Genomic DNA, 15,186 nt, shown 5'->3' with positions numbered 1-15,186 from the left:
ATTCCCTCACAGTTACACCCCCACATGACTTTTGGGATGGAAGATAACATGGATAGCTTCAGGATTGGAAACATGGAATTTCGCGTAGGAAAAAAAAATCAATAGCTATGTGGAAAAGGTTTAACTTTCAGGAGGGGAATAGTCATGGATATTTTGGGATAGGATTCACGGAACGTACTATGGTAGGAAGATGAAAACACTTTTAGGAAGGGTAAACATAATTCACATGACGAATACATGGGTCCTAAGTCTCCTAACTTTCTTAGGATCAGCACATAGCCCGTATATTGTACGGCTAAGCGCAATTTTCGGAAGGTTCCAGTTTTGATATCGATAGCCCTTTGATATCTCAAGTGCAAAAAACGACGTTGTAGTTGAGTATAATCCTTCACCAGAAAGTTGTAGGAGAAACGGTTCCTCCAACTTATCCGAGATGATCGTGGCCGTCGCGATGAAATCAAAGCGAACCATCCTGATCCAACTTGTACTGGGGCGTTGATCCAAATGCAAAGCATTATCAGGCACGTCGGTTTCGAGATCAGAACAACCTTCAGTATGCTTCACCGTTGGAACAGCATCCGTAGAAATATCGTCGTCGTCCACATCTTCACCAGTTAGCTGATTTCGTGGTGCCTCCACAAATTCCATTTTGGACGAAAGTGCAGCATCAATTCTACGATGGGTTTCGTCGAAGAGGAGTTTCATTTGCAGCAGTAGATCGTCAAAACTTTTAATCTGATTGTCCGCAATCAAATCACGTTTAGGATAGTGTGTTGTTGTTGTTTTGATCATGGTTTCTGCTGAGTGCTCGTCGATTTTGTCAGTCCGAGGTGAGTGTCGTTGGTTCATCCCAATGACAAATAGATGAACAGGGTATGGCCTTTCAACCAAAAGATGGCTGCCAAAGTTACTCGGGATTGTCCAAAAAAAAATCACAGAAATAATTTCAATGTTATTGTTTGAGCTGTTAATTAACAGACTGCACTTGATTATAACGATTTACTCCGGTATGTTGTCCTTTCGATTAACGATGATAAGCAGTAAAAACAGCAGAAAAACAGGTCGAAACACTCAACTGAACTAGGAGCACAAGTTTCACTCACAATCAGAGCACATCCCGAGTGAGAGAGAATGTGGAATGTGAGAACTTCAGGGCGATCACTATTTTGAATGCTGCCTACAAAGTGCTATCCCAGATCATCTTCCGTCGTCTGTCACCTAAAACGAATAAGTTCGTGGGAAGTTATCAAGCCGGCTTCATCGACGGCCGGTCGACAACGGACCAGATCTTTACCGTACGGCAAATCCTCCAGAAATGCCGTGAATACCAGGTCCCAACGCATCACCTGTTCATCGACTTCAAAGCGGCGTACGATAGTATCGACCGCTCAAAGCTATGGAAAATTATGGACGAATACGGCTTTCCTGGAAAGCTGACTAGACTGATTGAAGCAACGATGGACGATGTGCAAAATTGCGTTTCGGGTTTCGGGTGAACTATCCAGTTCATTCGAATCTCGCCGGGGACTGCCACAAGGTAATGGACTCTCATGCCTTCTCTTCAACATCGCTCTGGAAGGTGTGATGCGACGAGCCGGGATCAACAGCTGGGGAGCGATTTTTACAAAATCCGGTCAATTTGTGTGCTTTGCGGACGACATGGACATTATTGCCAGAACATTTGGAATGGTGGCAGAGCTGTACACCCGCCTGAAACGCGAAGCAGCAATGACGGCTGACAAAAACGTGAGCCTTGAAATTCGGAGGCGCATAATCAGCGGAAGTCGGGCCTACTATGGGCTCCAGAAGGAACTGCGGTCGAAAAAGATTCACCCACGCACCAAATGCACCATGTACAAAACGCTAATAAGACCGGTGATCCTCTACGGGCACGAGACATGGACCATGCTCGAGGAGGACCTACAAGCACTCGGAGTTTTCGAGCGACGCGTGCTAAGAACGATCCTCGGCGGTGTGCAGGAAGGATGAACCACGAGCTCGCTGCACTTTACGGCGAACCCAGCATCCAGAAGGTGGCTAAAGCCGGAAGGATACGGTGGGCAGGGCATATTGCAAGAATGCCGGACAACAACCCTGCAAAGCTGGTGTTTGCAACTGATCCGGTTGGCACAAGAAGGCGTGGAGCGCAGAGAGCATGATGGGCGGACCAGATGTAGCGTGACCTGGCGAGCATTGGGCGCGACCGAGGATGGAGAGCGGCAGTCACAAACGGAGTATTGTGGCGTACTATAGTTGATTATGTCTTGATGTTGAAAAAAAATGTATGTATGTTGGTTTCATCTAAGTAAGAAACACATTGAAAAACCCTAAAAGGAGTAATATAAGACCAACTTTTTCTAAAAACTGAAAAATCCACACTCATCTCTAGGCATCCATGTACTGAATAGCGTAAGAACTATGTATATGATTATAACGTAGAAAATAGAGCATGGTTACTGGTTGTGCTGTATTTGCTGAACCATTTTTCTATATAAGGAGTGTAATTTTGTACCGTAATTCGGGGTAACATTGATCAAAATTTTCGATCTTTCTTCATTGATTCCTTTGTTTAAGCAAATGTTACATGTCTTATATTTTTTTGAAACAAGTACTGATCCTTTGACCTCTTAGTATGTGTTTAGTAACTTGAAAAGGTATTTGGAAACTTTCAAGCTTTTTAGTATGTTGATTTTGAGTAACATTGATCATGTCAGTGATTATTGTAAGATTAAAATCCCCCAAACCGCGAATAACGCCTAAAGGTAGGCAATGGATTGTGTTAGCCTACTTTGAACAACTTGAAATAATTATTTTTTTTTTTGAAAAAGAGCATTTTCATAAAAGTTTCGTTTTTTTTTAAATCCAACTCTAGGATATCACATTGAAGGTGATTTATAATCCATTATTGTATCTAATATTCATACCAATCATCAGGCCCGGATTAAGGATTGTGGGGGCCCGGGGCCCGAGAGCATGTGGAGGCCCTTCTGAGAGATGACCAAAAATGTTTTTTTCTTATTTTCGAACAGTACTTGAGCAATACGAAAAATAAAGCTAATGTTAGCAAGCAAAAAAGGTTTTTGTGGGGGCCCCAAAAATGTGGGGGCCCGGGCCCCCCGGCCCCCCCTTAGATCCGGCCCTGCCAATCATGAATGTTTGACAATGTATCTCATTGCGTTACGAAACACAGTTAAGAGAAAAATCGATTTCTTTCAATATTCATTAAATCAAATTGTCATGAATTCCATGTCATTTAATAGATAAATAATAATAGATTACGAAAATCCATTCGTGAGCAGAAACTGATTCAATCAAAAATGTTTGCTTGAGCATTTCATGAGGCCGGTTAAGCCGATCAATGTTACCCCGTTTTACGGTGCCTATAAAGATATGACAGCAAAGATTGCAAAGATGGCTGAGATTTTCGAACCGCATTTAAAAAATATAATATACATTTGTTACGCTGAAACCTCGATCGAGAGAAAATATTTGAAGGAGGGGAACTCATTTTCGACAGTTTTGTTCTATTCATCATGGGGGATTTTTGAAACCTGTTGTACTCAAAGTTGCCATCAAGTTTCCCAACTAAGCTGAATTATATAATTCCCCCAGGATGCCGTTTGGGATCTTCCAGTGATTGCTTCAGAGGTTCTACAATAATTACATCAACAATTGTTTTAGGGATTCCTATATGTTTACCTCCAGAAATTCCACCTTGAATTCACCAAGGAATTTTTATCACGATTCATCTTGTGATTCCTCTAGGAATTCCTCCCGGGATTCCTTCAGGACATGCTCTCGGGATACCTTCAGGAATTTCTCCATGAATTAATCATGGAGTTCATTCAGAAAATCCTTCCGGAATTCCTCCATGAATTCCTTACGGGCTTCCACCAGGCGTTCCTGGAAGAATTTTTCGAGGTGTTTCTTCGAGGGCCCTTTCGGGGATTGTAAGAGTTCCCTCGGGAGTTTATGTGGGAGTTCTTTCTGAAAAGTTCCTTCGAGAGTTCCATTAGGTTTTCTTTCGGGAATTCCTTCAAGAGTTCAATCGGAAATTCCTGTAGGTGTTTTTGTGGGAATTTTTTAAAGAGTTCCATCGTGTTCTCCTCAAAATGTTCCTCCTGTATTTCTCCCTGTAGTTTCTTCGCAAATCACTGCAGGAGTTCCTTCGTGAATCGCTCCATGACTTCTTTCGAGAATTCTCCTGAGAGTGCTTTAACGGAAATTTCTCCAAAAGTGCCATCGGTAATTCCTTTAAATGAACTTTTGGGAATACCTTGATGAGTACCATCGTATTTCTCTAAACAAGTTGCTTCGGGAATAACTTCAGAAGTTCCTTTGTGAATTCCTCCTGTTTTTTTTGGGAATTCATCCAGGAGTTTCTCTAAGAATTCTTTCAGGAGTCAAAAGTTCCTTCAATGTGTCATCCAAAAGTTCTTTTAGAAAATTCTCCAGAAGTTCCTTCCTGAAATTTCTCGTCAAATTCCCAAAGAAGATCATGAAGAAATTCTCAAAAAATTCCTAAAGAAATTCCCGGATGAGGTCCCGAAACAATTCACGAAAAAACTCCTTGAGGAGTTACCGATAGAGCGTACTATGCCGGGAAATTGCATAGTAAAACTCTTCGAGGAAATATCGAAGCAACTCATTTTTTTTTTACTTAATAAAATTTGGTTTATTTCTAGTTGATTATGTTTAAAATTAATTACATGTTCATTAATTACATTTCAACACGAAGATAGAAATCTAACTCCCCTACGTCCACTGCGTTGTCACATCTCGTGACAAAGGTGACATAATTTATTAGGAGCTTGAGAATTGTTGTCCTTTGCCTTCTGGAAGTGTTGTTCAAAACCGGTCGTACCATATCTTCGAACGTGAGTCTCCTGCGTCCACCCAGAACAGTCTCCAAGACGCTGTGTAGGTGCCTCCACGCCGCAGTAACACGCATACATTCACTAAACTTATGCTTCAGCGTTTCCACTGTCAGGTTGCAGTGCGTGCATTGATCGCTGTCCGCTCTTCTAATTGTGTGCCACAAGCTTCGGTGCTCGGTTTTTCCATTAACCAGTACATACCAGTCGCTTCGTTGTTCCGATGTTAGCTTCTTGTCAGCAATATTACGCCACACTTTTTTCCATTCAACAGTTGGATGACATATTTCTACCCTTGGCTGATCGGTTTGGTTTAGGTAGAAACGGTGTATGCCATCAGAGGAGGGATGTTGTTGTAGTTCAGCCGGTAATCGTGGATAAGTTTGGAGGATGAATTTCAAGCAGGGCAGGTCAGCGGGGGGAGCTTGGTTATTTACCCCAGAAAGAAAAGTATTGTAGAAAGGAATGCAGTCAAGCTCCCGAATGTGACGGTTCAGAAGCAAGGCCTTCGGTTTCAGCATGGGAAGCTGCAGTTTCAGCCCTCCTTGATGGGTCTAGCTAACTGTTGTATTGGAATACGTGCTGGTTGCCTTCTCCACAAAAAAGTCCCCATTGCACTTGTCAGCTTTGCTACATGAATGGCATATAATGGCAGAAGCGATGCTAAATACCATATCTTTGAAGTGATGAAGGTGTTCAGAAGAATCACCTTTTGATGTAGCGTAAGTGTGCGTATCGAGTGTAGTCCAATTTGCTGTCCAATATTACCTATTAAGGACTCCCAGTTCAAGGTGATCATCTGCCGAATCGAATTGGCAAAAATCACCCCTAAAATTTTGATTTTGGTTTCCGTTCTCAACCAATCAATTCCAATTGGATTCCCGTTGATATAACCGACATCGATTGACGTCGTCTTACGCAAATTTAGAACAGCGCCTGATGCATGTCCAAACCGCAGGAACAAGTCACGCATTTCATGAGCTTTTAGTGCCGACGTGACTACGATGCTGATATCATCGGCATAGGCTACTACCAGATCGTCGGGCCCGCACACACGTTCAAGCGATGCCAGCAACGGATGCAAATACAAAACAAACAGGTGCATTGATAGTGGATCTCCCTGACGCACAGATCGTTGAATTGGAAATGATGCCGTCATATGCCCATTTATCAACAGGCGAGAAGTCGAGAGCGTTGAAATGCGAGTGAGCAAATCCACCAGTCGGGTGTTCACACCGAGTGCTCTCATGTTTGCGTACAGGAAAGAATGTCTCACTCTGTCGAAAGCGTGATCGAAGTCGAATCCGATCAATTTAGCTACCTGCTTTCGTGTTGTAAGTTGAGCTATGCGGTCCTTCAGGGCTAGCGTTGCCTGAAATATATTGTTGTCTCCGTTCGAACATTTTTGAGAGTAGCTGAGAATGCGATGGGATTTCATAACGTTGTCCAATCGTGCCTTGAGTATCCGCGAGAGCAACTTATAGTCAAAGTTGAGTAACGATATTGGCCTGTATGATCCAACAGTGTTGCCAGTTCCTCTTTTCTTGACAAGCACAACGATGCCTTCGACGAATTTAGAGGGGAAATTCGATGAAAGTGCTTCGTTTAATATCAAGTTTAGTTCACGATGGATAACATCAAAAAGTCGGAGATAGAATTCCTTCGGCATTCCATCTAGCCCGGGGGATTTTTTAGACGAGCTCAATTTTATCGCAGACCAAATTTCCGCCGTCGTGATGTCGTCCATGCATGCTTCATTCACCGCGTCGTTGACAGGGATAACTGGGTCACACTGGAACTCTTCGTGTTGTTGTGGTTCCCTCTCCGGCTCCGAATACAGTTCGGCAAAATACTGGTACACGTGTTCTTTGATGTCTTGCGAGTTGTCGATGATCTCTCCTTCTTCGGTGTCGATTCGGGATATGGTCGTACGTTTCCTTCTCCTTTCGCCGAGTTGGAACACTGAGAGAGGTTCTCCGGCGATAATTCGTTCGTTAATCCGAACGAAGGCTTGGGTAAATTGTCGTTGTAAACTCAGCATTTCTCCCTTGAGGCGGTTTATAGTTGTAAGCATTGCTGGGTTTTGATAGTATGCCTCGTATGCCCGACGTAGCCGCTCGTAGAGTAATTGCTGCGCATGATGAAATTCATCGTAGGCTTGTTTCGATTTCCAGCGAAAGAAACTGGTGATCTTCGGTTTTGCGTGCTCTAGCCACCAATCCATCCAGCTGCGGTAGTGGCGCCTTTGACGGGTCCAGAACTGCCATCGATGTTGAAAATCCTCAATGTTTTCATTCGTGAGGAGGTGCGGTCGAAGTGACCAAAACCCTCGACCGGGCGGGTGCCCTAGATCAGGTAGGCATATTCGTGAAGTCACTGCCATGTGATCAGAAAACTAACACACGTGTGTATGTACAGGGGATAGACAAAATGATCGGGACAAGCAAAATTTTCACTTTTCAAAAAATGTTCAACTAGCTGTAACTTTTTGAAAAGTGCATCAAATATTCTCTAATTTTTACTGTGAGTGCATCAACTAGTTGTGCATCAGTGGTTCAAATTTGGAAAAAATCGGACCATTCTCCATGAAATTATAAAGATTCTTGAAAAAGGTAAAATTATCCGATAGCCTTCTTTGAGCTGTTATATCTCCGGATTCAATGAACCGATTGAAATGAAATTTTGACCATTTAAGACTTGTATAATGAACTCTGGAAAACATTTGACTTAACTTGAAATTTTTAACAAGAGACAAAATTATAGCGATTTTAATTTTTTCACGATTTTTTAGTAAATTGGTCCATTTTTAATATGCATTCTATAACTTTTTCAATTTATTGGTAGCTATGTTGTTACTTTCCTTCAAAACACATTTATATATAAGTCAATTAGAGGGAAATTAAATGAAATATAATTTGCATCTTGAATTTTGAAACGATGTTGATATTTTGGAAAATTTGGTGTTTTATTAGAAAAATAATCTAATCGTTATAATTTTCTTCCGTGTTAAAAATATTAAGTTAAGTCAATGGTTTTTCATAGCTCATTATATAAGTCATAAATGGTCAAAATTTCATTTCAATCGGTTCATTGAATCCGGAGATATAACAGCTCAAAGTTGGCTATCGGACAATTTCACCTTTTTCAAGAATCTTTATAACTTCGTGGAGAATGACCCGATCTTTTCTAATTTTGGACCACTGACACACATGTAGTTGATGAACTTACAGTAAAAATTTGAGAATATTTGATGCACTTTTCGAAAAGTTACAGCTAGTTGAACACTTTTTGAAAAGTGAAAATTTTGCCTGTCCCGATCATTTTGTCTATCCCCTGTATGTTTCGCAGATGACCACACAGGCTACCACTGACATATATGCGATCCAGGCGTGATGTCGAGTTAGCGGTAATGTATGTGTGGCCGAAATCCCTGGGACGAAGTTTGACCCACACATCGTGAAGGTTCAGCTGTTGTACGCTGGTTCGGAGAGATGGGCTAGAGTTGTTTCCCGTAGCATCGCATTGGCGAAGAACGGAATTAAAATCGCCGGCGAGTATGGTATGTGCTGTTTGGTGACGAAGATAGTAGGCCAGAGTGTTGTTGAAAAATCGCTCTCTCTGGGCTCTATAGGCAGTGCCGGACGGTGCATAGATGCAGCACAACGTTGTGTCTTGGACACGCACAGCGACCAAACGCCCATCCAAACTTTTTTCCACATTCGAAAATTGGATATGGTCCTTCAAGGCGATGGCAGTGCCTCTTCTCGCGTGGTCAACATTCGCAATGACGTTGAAGCCGGGTAGAACAAGCTGATCATTTTCTACTTCTTGGAGGAACAGAATGTCGATGTCCAGTGTTCGTATGAACGTTCGTAGCGCATTTATTTTGGTGTTGCTCGTGATCGTGTTCACGTTTACTGTCGCAACGTTATAACTGGTGAAGAGGATGGTTTATTGGTGGGTGTCTTTGTTTTCAGAGTCGTCGGTACCATCGCACCGCATCTTCTTCCCGGCAGGACGTTTGAACGAGTGTCTGCTGGAGGTTGACGAATCTGTTTCATTACCGTCGGCTTTTTTGTGCATCGCTGATCTCCGTGTTAGGTACTCTGACCCACGGTTCGCTTTCGTGTCCCTTTTGCTGCTGCTCATCTGACTTCGTAGCATGGTTGTTGTCGTCGTTAGCTTGGTCGTTGCCCGGTAGGTGCATCGAACGGCTTGTCGTCGGATCGGCATTCTCGTTTGCCGCTTTTTGGGTAGGCTGTCTGCCTAGCTTTACCGCTAGTTGATCTGGTCTCCGCTGCGATGACGAAGGCTTTGTACGAGGGAGATTCGGGTGTTTCATAACATCGGCGTATGACGTACTGTTCGCTGCCAGTTTTTGAACCAACAGCTTTTTGTTTTGTACGCAGGAGACGCCGTTGTGTACGTGCTCACTGCAATACTTACAAGTCTGCTGCTGACCGTAATAGGCTAGATTGGTTCTCTCGCCGTCGATCGTGACGTATGAGGGAATGTTTATTTTTACCGTCATTCGAACAGTTCGTACACCAGTCGGTAGACCGGAGAACAGGTGGCCGTCGTCCCACAGCTCTTCCCGAATAGAATGTAATTCTCCGAAGGCGCTAAGGAATTTGACGATTTTATCGTTCGTGACATCCTCGGAGAGGTTGAACAGCCGCACCTCGACTGCTCCATCCTCCATCAGCAGACGTAGCTTGTATGGTTTTCCATCGATTGTCATCTCGTGTTTATTGTCGTGTTCCTCGACAGTTTTCTGTGCTACTTCCAAGCTAGTCGCTTTGACGTAAGCGATTCCATTGCTTCGGCTGTACTGTATTCGTAGCACCTCTTCGCGTTTCAGCCCTAGCGTCACACCGACAAATTGGTGGACCTCCTCAGAGGTGGGCTTTTTCGGCACATTCGCATAATCGACGCGAAATGTGTTTTCGCGGCGTTTAATCGCGGACATTTGCACGCGATTGCGGCGATCCCGACGCGAACACCACGAAACGAATTCACTATTTCGAAATTAAGAAACTGACCACAAATTAGCCGGAGTATGGCTCCCGTAATCGACTGCGATACACAACCGCGTCCGCTCGGCTCGGGAGTTGAGCTCTAACTAACTCATCGGAAAATTTCCGACAGAACTCATTTTGTGAAGGAACTCTGGTGGAATTTCGAATGGATTTCCCAAATGAATTTGCGATTGAACTCCTTCAAGAATTTTTGTTCAAACTTCTGAAAGCATTCTAAAAAATCTCCTAGAGAAATTTCCAATGGAACTCGCGGAGAATTTCTCAATAAAGTTGCTGAAAGAATTGCAATTGAAAAAGAGCACCGTTTGCATTCCTGTTGTAATTTTCATAGGAACGCCCGGGGGAATTTCCGAAGAAGTTCACTATATTGACGACGACTGTTTTGAAGACTTTCGAAATAGTTTTGGCGTTTCAGTCTTTTGGGGTCAAAAACAACTAAAAGTTTTCTTCTTCCAACGTTTCGATCCTTAAATGATCTTCCTCAGGGAATCGGTAATTTATTATAAGGTAGGTAATCAAAATTTGAACCAAATTTGTGGCTTTCTGAGGCAGTGCAAATTTTAAGTGATTTTTTCTCCCACATAGAAATAATTTACTACGGCAAAATCTTATGTACATAAAAGCCACGGGTATAAGCTTTCTGTTCAATGGTAAAAAGTATGTATTTGCACCGAATTTCATTGAAATATTCGATTTTTCATCAACAATTATTTTAATCTTAATTTGAACCATCGTAATCATAATTGGAACCAATTTTAATCTTAATTTGAACTACTGGCAGCAGCAGCTCTAGCAACTCACAAAACAGCCAATTCCATGCTAAACAATTAAAAATCATATGAATCTGCTAATTCTCATACCTATTTATCATTAGGCAGTGGAACCTCAACTCAGAATGTTCGAAATTCTTTAGGAATTTGGAAACTAAATTTGAATTTTTCATCCTTCAAGAGTAAACAAAGCAACCACTAGCGCAGTCTGCAGGCCAACAATGGAAGCTCGCCCCCGTTTACTAGTTCAAATTTAAATTACAAATGGTTCAACTTAAGAAAACATGCTCCAAGTAAGAATCACTTTAATTTGATAATTTTATGAGAAATAATGCCGAATATTATTCGGTTGGTCGATTCTACGATAAATAAGCTTTCATTTGATGTATTCACTTATTGCGTGTGATGCAATGCTTGACCTGTATTGGTGCACCGAAAATGTGCTTTCTCTGAGGGGAAATAGGTGAAAATCACAGTGATTTTTCATTTGCTTATTTTCGATGTCAAAAATGCTTTTTTCAATGCTTTTAAAGTTTATGTTATCAGATTATATTACGGAAAACTGTTTAACACCTTTTCGGGTCAATATTTGCCCAAAAAGTACGCCATTTCAATGAATTTCAAAATAGTTCAAATTAAGATTACATTTTGACTAGTTCAAAGTTTGATTTCTTACCCTAGTAATTTTGAAACCGAACACACAACACACGAATAGAACAAACTAAAACTGTCATTTTAAAAATTGTACGCAAAATAGTGGATAGCGGTCCGGTTTTCGATTAACAGAAATTATCTTTTTGAATTTGAAGGTTTTTCGGAACGGAAAAAAACGGACAAATTGTAAGTAGACAGTGACATTAAGGTATTCCTTAATTGACAATAACCTTTTATAGCAAAAACAACAAATGACGGTTAAAAGTTTTAAAAAAGTACCACTGGACGAAAAAGCAACAATTTTATTCGGTTTGTGTTAAGTCTAGTCCAATGTGTTAAAACCAATGAAAATGACTATAATAAATTACAGATTCCCTGAGGAAGATCCAATAAGGATCGAAACGTTGGAAGAAGAATACATTTAGTTGTTTTTGACCCCGAAAAGACTAAAACGCCAAAACTATTCGAAAATTTCCGAAGAAGTCAAAGCACTATTTCGGAATAAACTCTATAAGTAATTTATAATCCATCTCTTGCGGTAAGCCACACTTCATTGGATTGTAAATTTACAGGTTGTCTGCAGTATGGAGCTTGCTTAGCACTTTGATTGCTAGAAATTCTTTTATTTAAAACTGAATGAAATGAAATGGAAATTTAACCGTTCTTATATTTACGTCATTTATCCCAATAGCTAATCTGGGATTCATGATTGACTGCTTTCATTATTCCTTCCACGATACCTTTAAAGATTACTCTCTGGATTCCTTTGAAGATGCCTCCGGGATTTTTTTCGGAGATTCTTCCAGGATTCTTTCAGGGATTTCTTCTAGACTTCTTCATTGTTTCTTCACGCAGCTAATCCAAGGATTCCTCTCATGACTTCAGAGTTTTCACATGGGACTTAATCAGGGTTATCTCAGGAATTCCTTCTGGAATTTTCACGGGAATTTCCCTCGCGATTTTCTCAGAGATTTGCCTCGGGATAGCTTCATGTTATTTTCGGGAACTCTCCCAGGATTCTTTTGAAGATTCTCATGAAATTGACGAAAAACACAAGTTTCGAAGACACAGTGTGTGTTTAATTTACAAATTGAGAGATAAACTTGTGAAAAAAATACCACTTGTTTTGGTGGGATTCGAACCCACGACTCCGTATCACTAATCCGGTGCTTTAACCAACTTAGCCACAGAATAAGTTACGATTCTAAAAAAAACAACTTTCACAACTTTTGGCTTAGATGTCAATCTTCCACACTCTCGAATCCCACCAATACAAGTGGTAATTTTTAACAAAATTTACCTCTCAAGTTGTCAATTAAACACACACTGTGTCTTCGAAATTTGAGTTTTTTCGTCTATCTCAGACATACCAGCCGACTAGTAAGGCAAAGGACAAAAAAATTATCTGCCTCATAATTATTCCTCTTGCGATTCCTTCCGGTTTACTTCTTGGACTCTCGGATTTTTCTGAGACTGGATTCCTTCAGATAAGGTTTCCAGAATTCCTATGAGGTTTTCAAACAGCGGGAAAGTGTGATAGTGCAACGAGCCGTGTAGTAGCTTTGCGAAAATGTACCACAACGCAGGGAAATGTCTGAATTAGTGAAATGCAATTTCATTAGTGTTCTATGAGCACTTCTACAGTTATTAATTAGAGCTCCCTTTGCCAATCACCATGTTGCATTTGTGACAGGAATGAAAATACTCTATGCCCGATTTCCATTTGCCCATGGAAATTACCATTTCGAAAATTTTCTGGACCAACCGGGAATCGTACATGTCAGCATCAGCATGGTCACGCCTTTAAAACTCTGGATTTATAGACCATATGCTTGAAAGACTGTTTCTATTGATCCCATATGAAGCGTAATAGAACAATGTAATAGTTCGATTAACAGAAGGCAACACACGCAAAACTTCGCTATGCAGAGTGGGAGCAGCCTTTAGTTTATTTTAATTGTATGTATAAACGATGTATAAGTTGTCAGTCTCTCCAATAAAAGAAGCGTGAACTCGCAAAACTGGACATGTATAACTGGTATGGAAGGGTTTATTAGATAGAAGTATTATTACACCTGGAAGTCCTGGACATCTCACAACCACGTGGCCTTCCTATACTTACGTAGTGATCCTCGTCGCCAACGTATACAACACCATTGTGTAAGTACGGCGTGGCACGGCCTGTCAGCAACAAAGTGACTATATTTAGTGATCCTTCTTCATACGGACCCATTAAATGTGCTCCCTTTGGTGCGTCTAAATCATTTCTAAGATTTTCCATGCCACGCGTCACAACGGCGCTGTACAGTAGCAGTAGGGCCCCCGGTCCCGGGTTCTCGGTGAACTGTGGAGTACAAGAGAAAGAAGTAGACAGAGACAACTCGGTTAAGACGTTCGCTTCGGACGTCGCTCGCAGCCAGCTCACGTAGGGCAGGTAACGCTTGGCGAAGATCTGCATCTCATCCAGCGTGGTGAACTCGAAGAAGAACAGCTTCTCCGTAACGTTATCCTGGAAGTACACGTGGCTGTGCGGAATGTGCGATGCTTCACCCGGTAGAGCGAAAATCGCCTTGGTTTTTTCACCAATGTTCCATAGGATATCCGAGATAGCTAGATATAGAGCTTGTGCCTGTTCAGCCTCGGTAGGCTTCAGCAGTTCCTCAAGTGGCACAGACTTATCTCTAGGCTTAACATCGAATATGAAATGCTTGATGATGAATGCCTGCAGCACCGATTGCATTCCCCGGGTGGCATTGCGAGGCGTCCGCAGTCCGTAGGGATATTCCTGAAAGGGCAAAGGAAACCAGATGTGAGTGGGGCCTCGCCTGAGGATCGAGTCAGCACAAAAAGTGTTGCCGGTTGGCGTACTCCATTTGCGGCACCGAAGTTGATTCCGGTACGGGTCCATTCGCCTCGGGGAGGGCTGGCGGCTGAACCGAATACTGTTTGGCGTAACTCCTGGAATGGCAGAAACGTTGAAGTTACGATCAATACACCTTGAAACGTGAGAATGCAATATAACCCCTGTACATCTGACGGCGGAGTAGTTTATTGTTCTGGTTCGGTGTTTTACGCAACGTCTTATCATAAACATAATTTCATTTAAGTAAAGATAATCATGCGATCGAATGGACACATCAGGTTTTTTCTAATTTCTAATTGTACTACCTATCTATATAAATAAAAATGGAATGGTGTTTGTATGTCACGAATAGGCTCAGGAACGGGCCAACGGATCTACACAATTCTTTCAGTCTTTCATTTGTACAGGGGTCCGACGTGTTCGTACAAAAAAATAATTGGGAAAATCGACCGGGAAAGCACCGAAAACGGGTAAGTTTGAAATTCCGTTTTGCGGGGCATTTTTGTACAGAGCTGCATGTCAAAAACACAGTAGGCAGGCAGTACGACGTTTGCCGGGACAGCTAGTTTTAAATATTTGATGAAGTGAAGATAATGCATGTGTACTGTACATGTACACTGATGAAAAAAATCCTGTCCTGCATTAAATGTGTACCATAATCCGGGGTAATAATGATCTAAATTTTTGATCTCCTTTTACCTTTCTTACACCCAGGTAACAATACCGCTTGGAAAACCGACTTTCGATCCGAGGCCCGCAGGGCCGAGTCACATATACCAATCAACTCAGCTCGACGAACTGAGCAAATGTCTGCAAGTGCATGTGTGTAAGTTACAAAAAAATGTCACTCACGGTCACGGTTCTCAGCCGTCTTTTGATCGATTTGGGATCTCTTAGCACGAAATGAAAGCTTCAATATCCTAGTAGAACGCTATTGAATTTTGTTCTGATTGAACATTTGGTTACAGAGATAGCTTTCGAAGAGT

The 15,186-nt window shown here is 41.8% G+C and overlaps 2 protein-coding genes across 3 annotated transcripts in view; both read right to left on the bottom strand.

The window, feature by feature from the left end:
* Positions 1-13,452, bottom strand: part of LOC134291270 (uncharacterized) — a 210,420-nt gene extending 196,968 nt beyond the window's left edge. Inside the window, exon 1 of the mRNA XM_062858785.1 lies at positions 7,572-13,452. Coding sequence (XP_062714769.1) covers positions 8,935-9,843 — 909 coding nt within the window. The 5' untranslated portion in view covers positions 9,844-13,452 and the 3' untranslated portion in view covers positions 7,572-8,934. The remainder of the gene's footprint in view (positions 1-7,571) is intronic.
* Positions 1-15,186, bottom strand: part of LOC109401135 (inactive ubiquitin carboxyl-terminal hydrolase MINDY-4B-like) — a 40,822-nt gene that overhangs the window by 11,419 nt on the left and 14,217 nt on the right. Inside the window, exons 2-4 of one of the 2 annotated variants that reach the window (XM_062858783.1) lie at positions 14,182-14,295; positions 13,763-14,122; positions 13,460-13,681 (exon numbers count right to left, since the gene is read on the bottom strand). In XM_062858783.1, the coding sequence (XP_062714767.1) occupies positions 13,460-13,681; positions 13,763-14,122; positions 14,182-14,295 (696 nt within the window). The remainder of the gene's footprint in view (positions 1-13,459; positions 13,682-13,762; positions 14,123-14,181; positions 14,296-15,186) is intronic. The other variant, XM_062858784.1, reaches the window with a different exon arrangement.

This window comes from Aedes albopictus, chromosome 3, assembly GCF_035046485.1.
Source record: "Aedes albopictus strain Foshan chromosome 3, AalbF5, whole genome shotgun sequence".
Classification (NCBI taxonomy): domain Eukaryota; kingdom Metazoa; phylum Arthropoda; class Insecta; order Diptera; family Culicidae; genus Aedes; species Aedes albopictus.
This window is presented reverse-complemented; position numbering and strand designations above follow the sequence as displayed.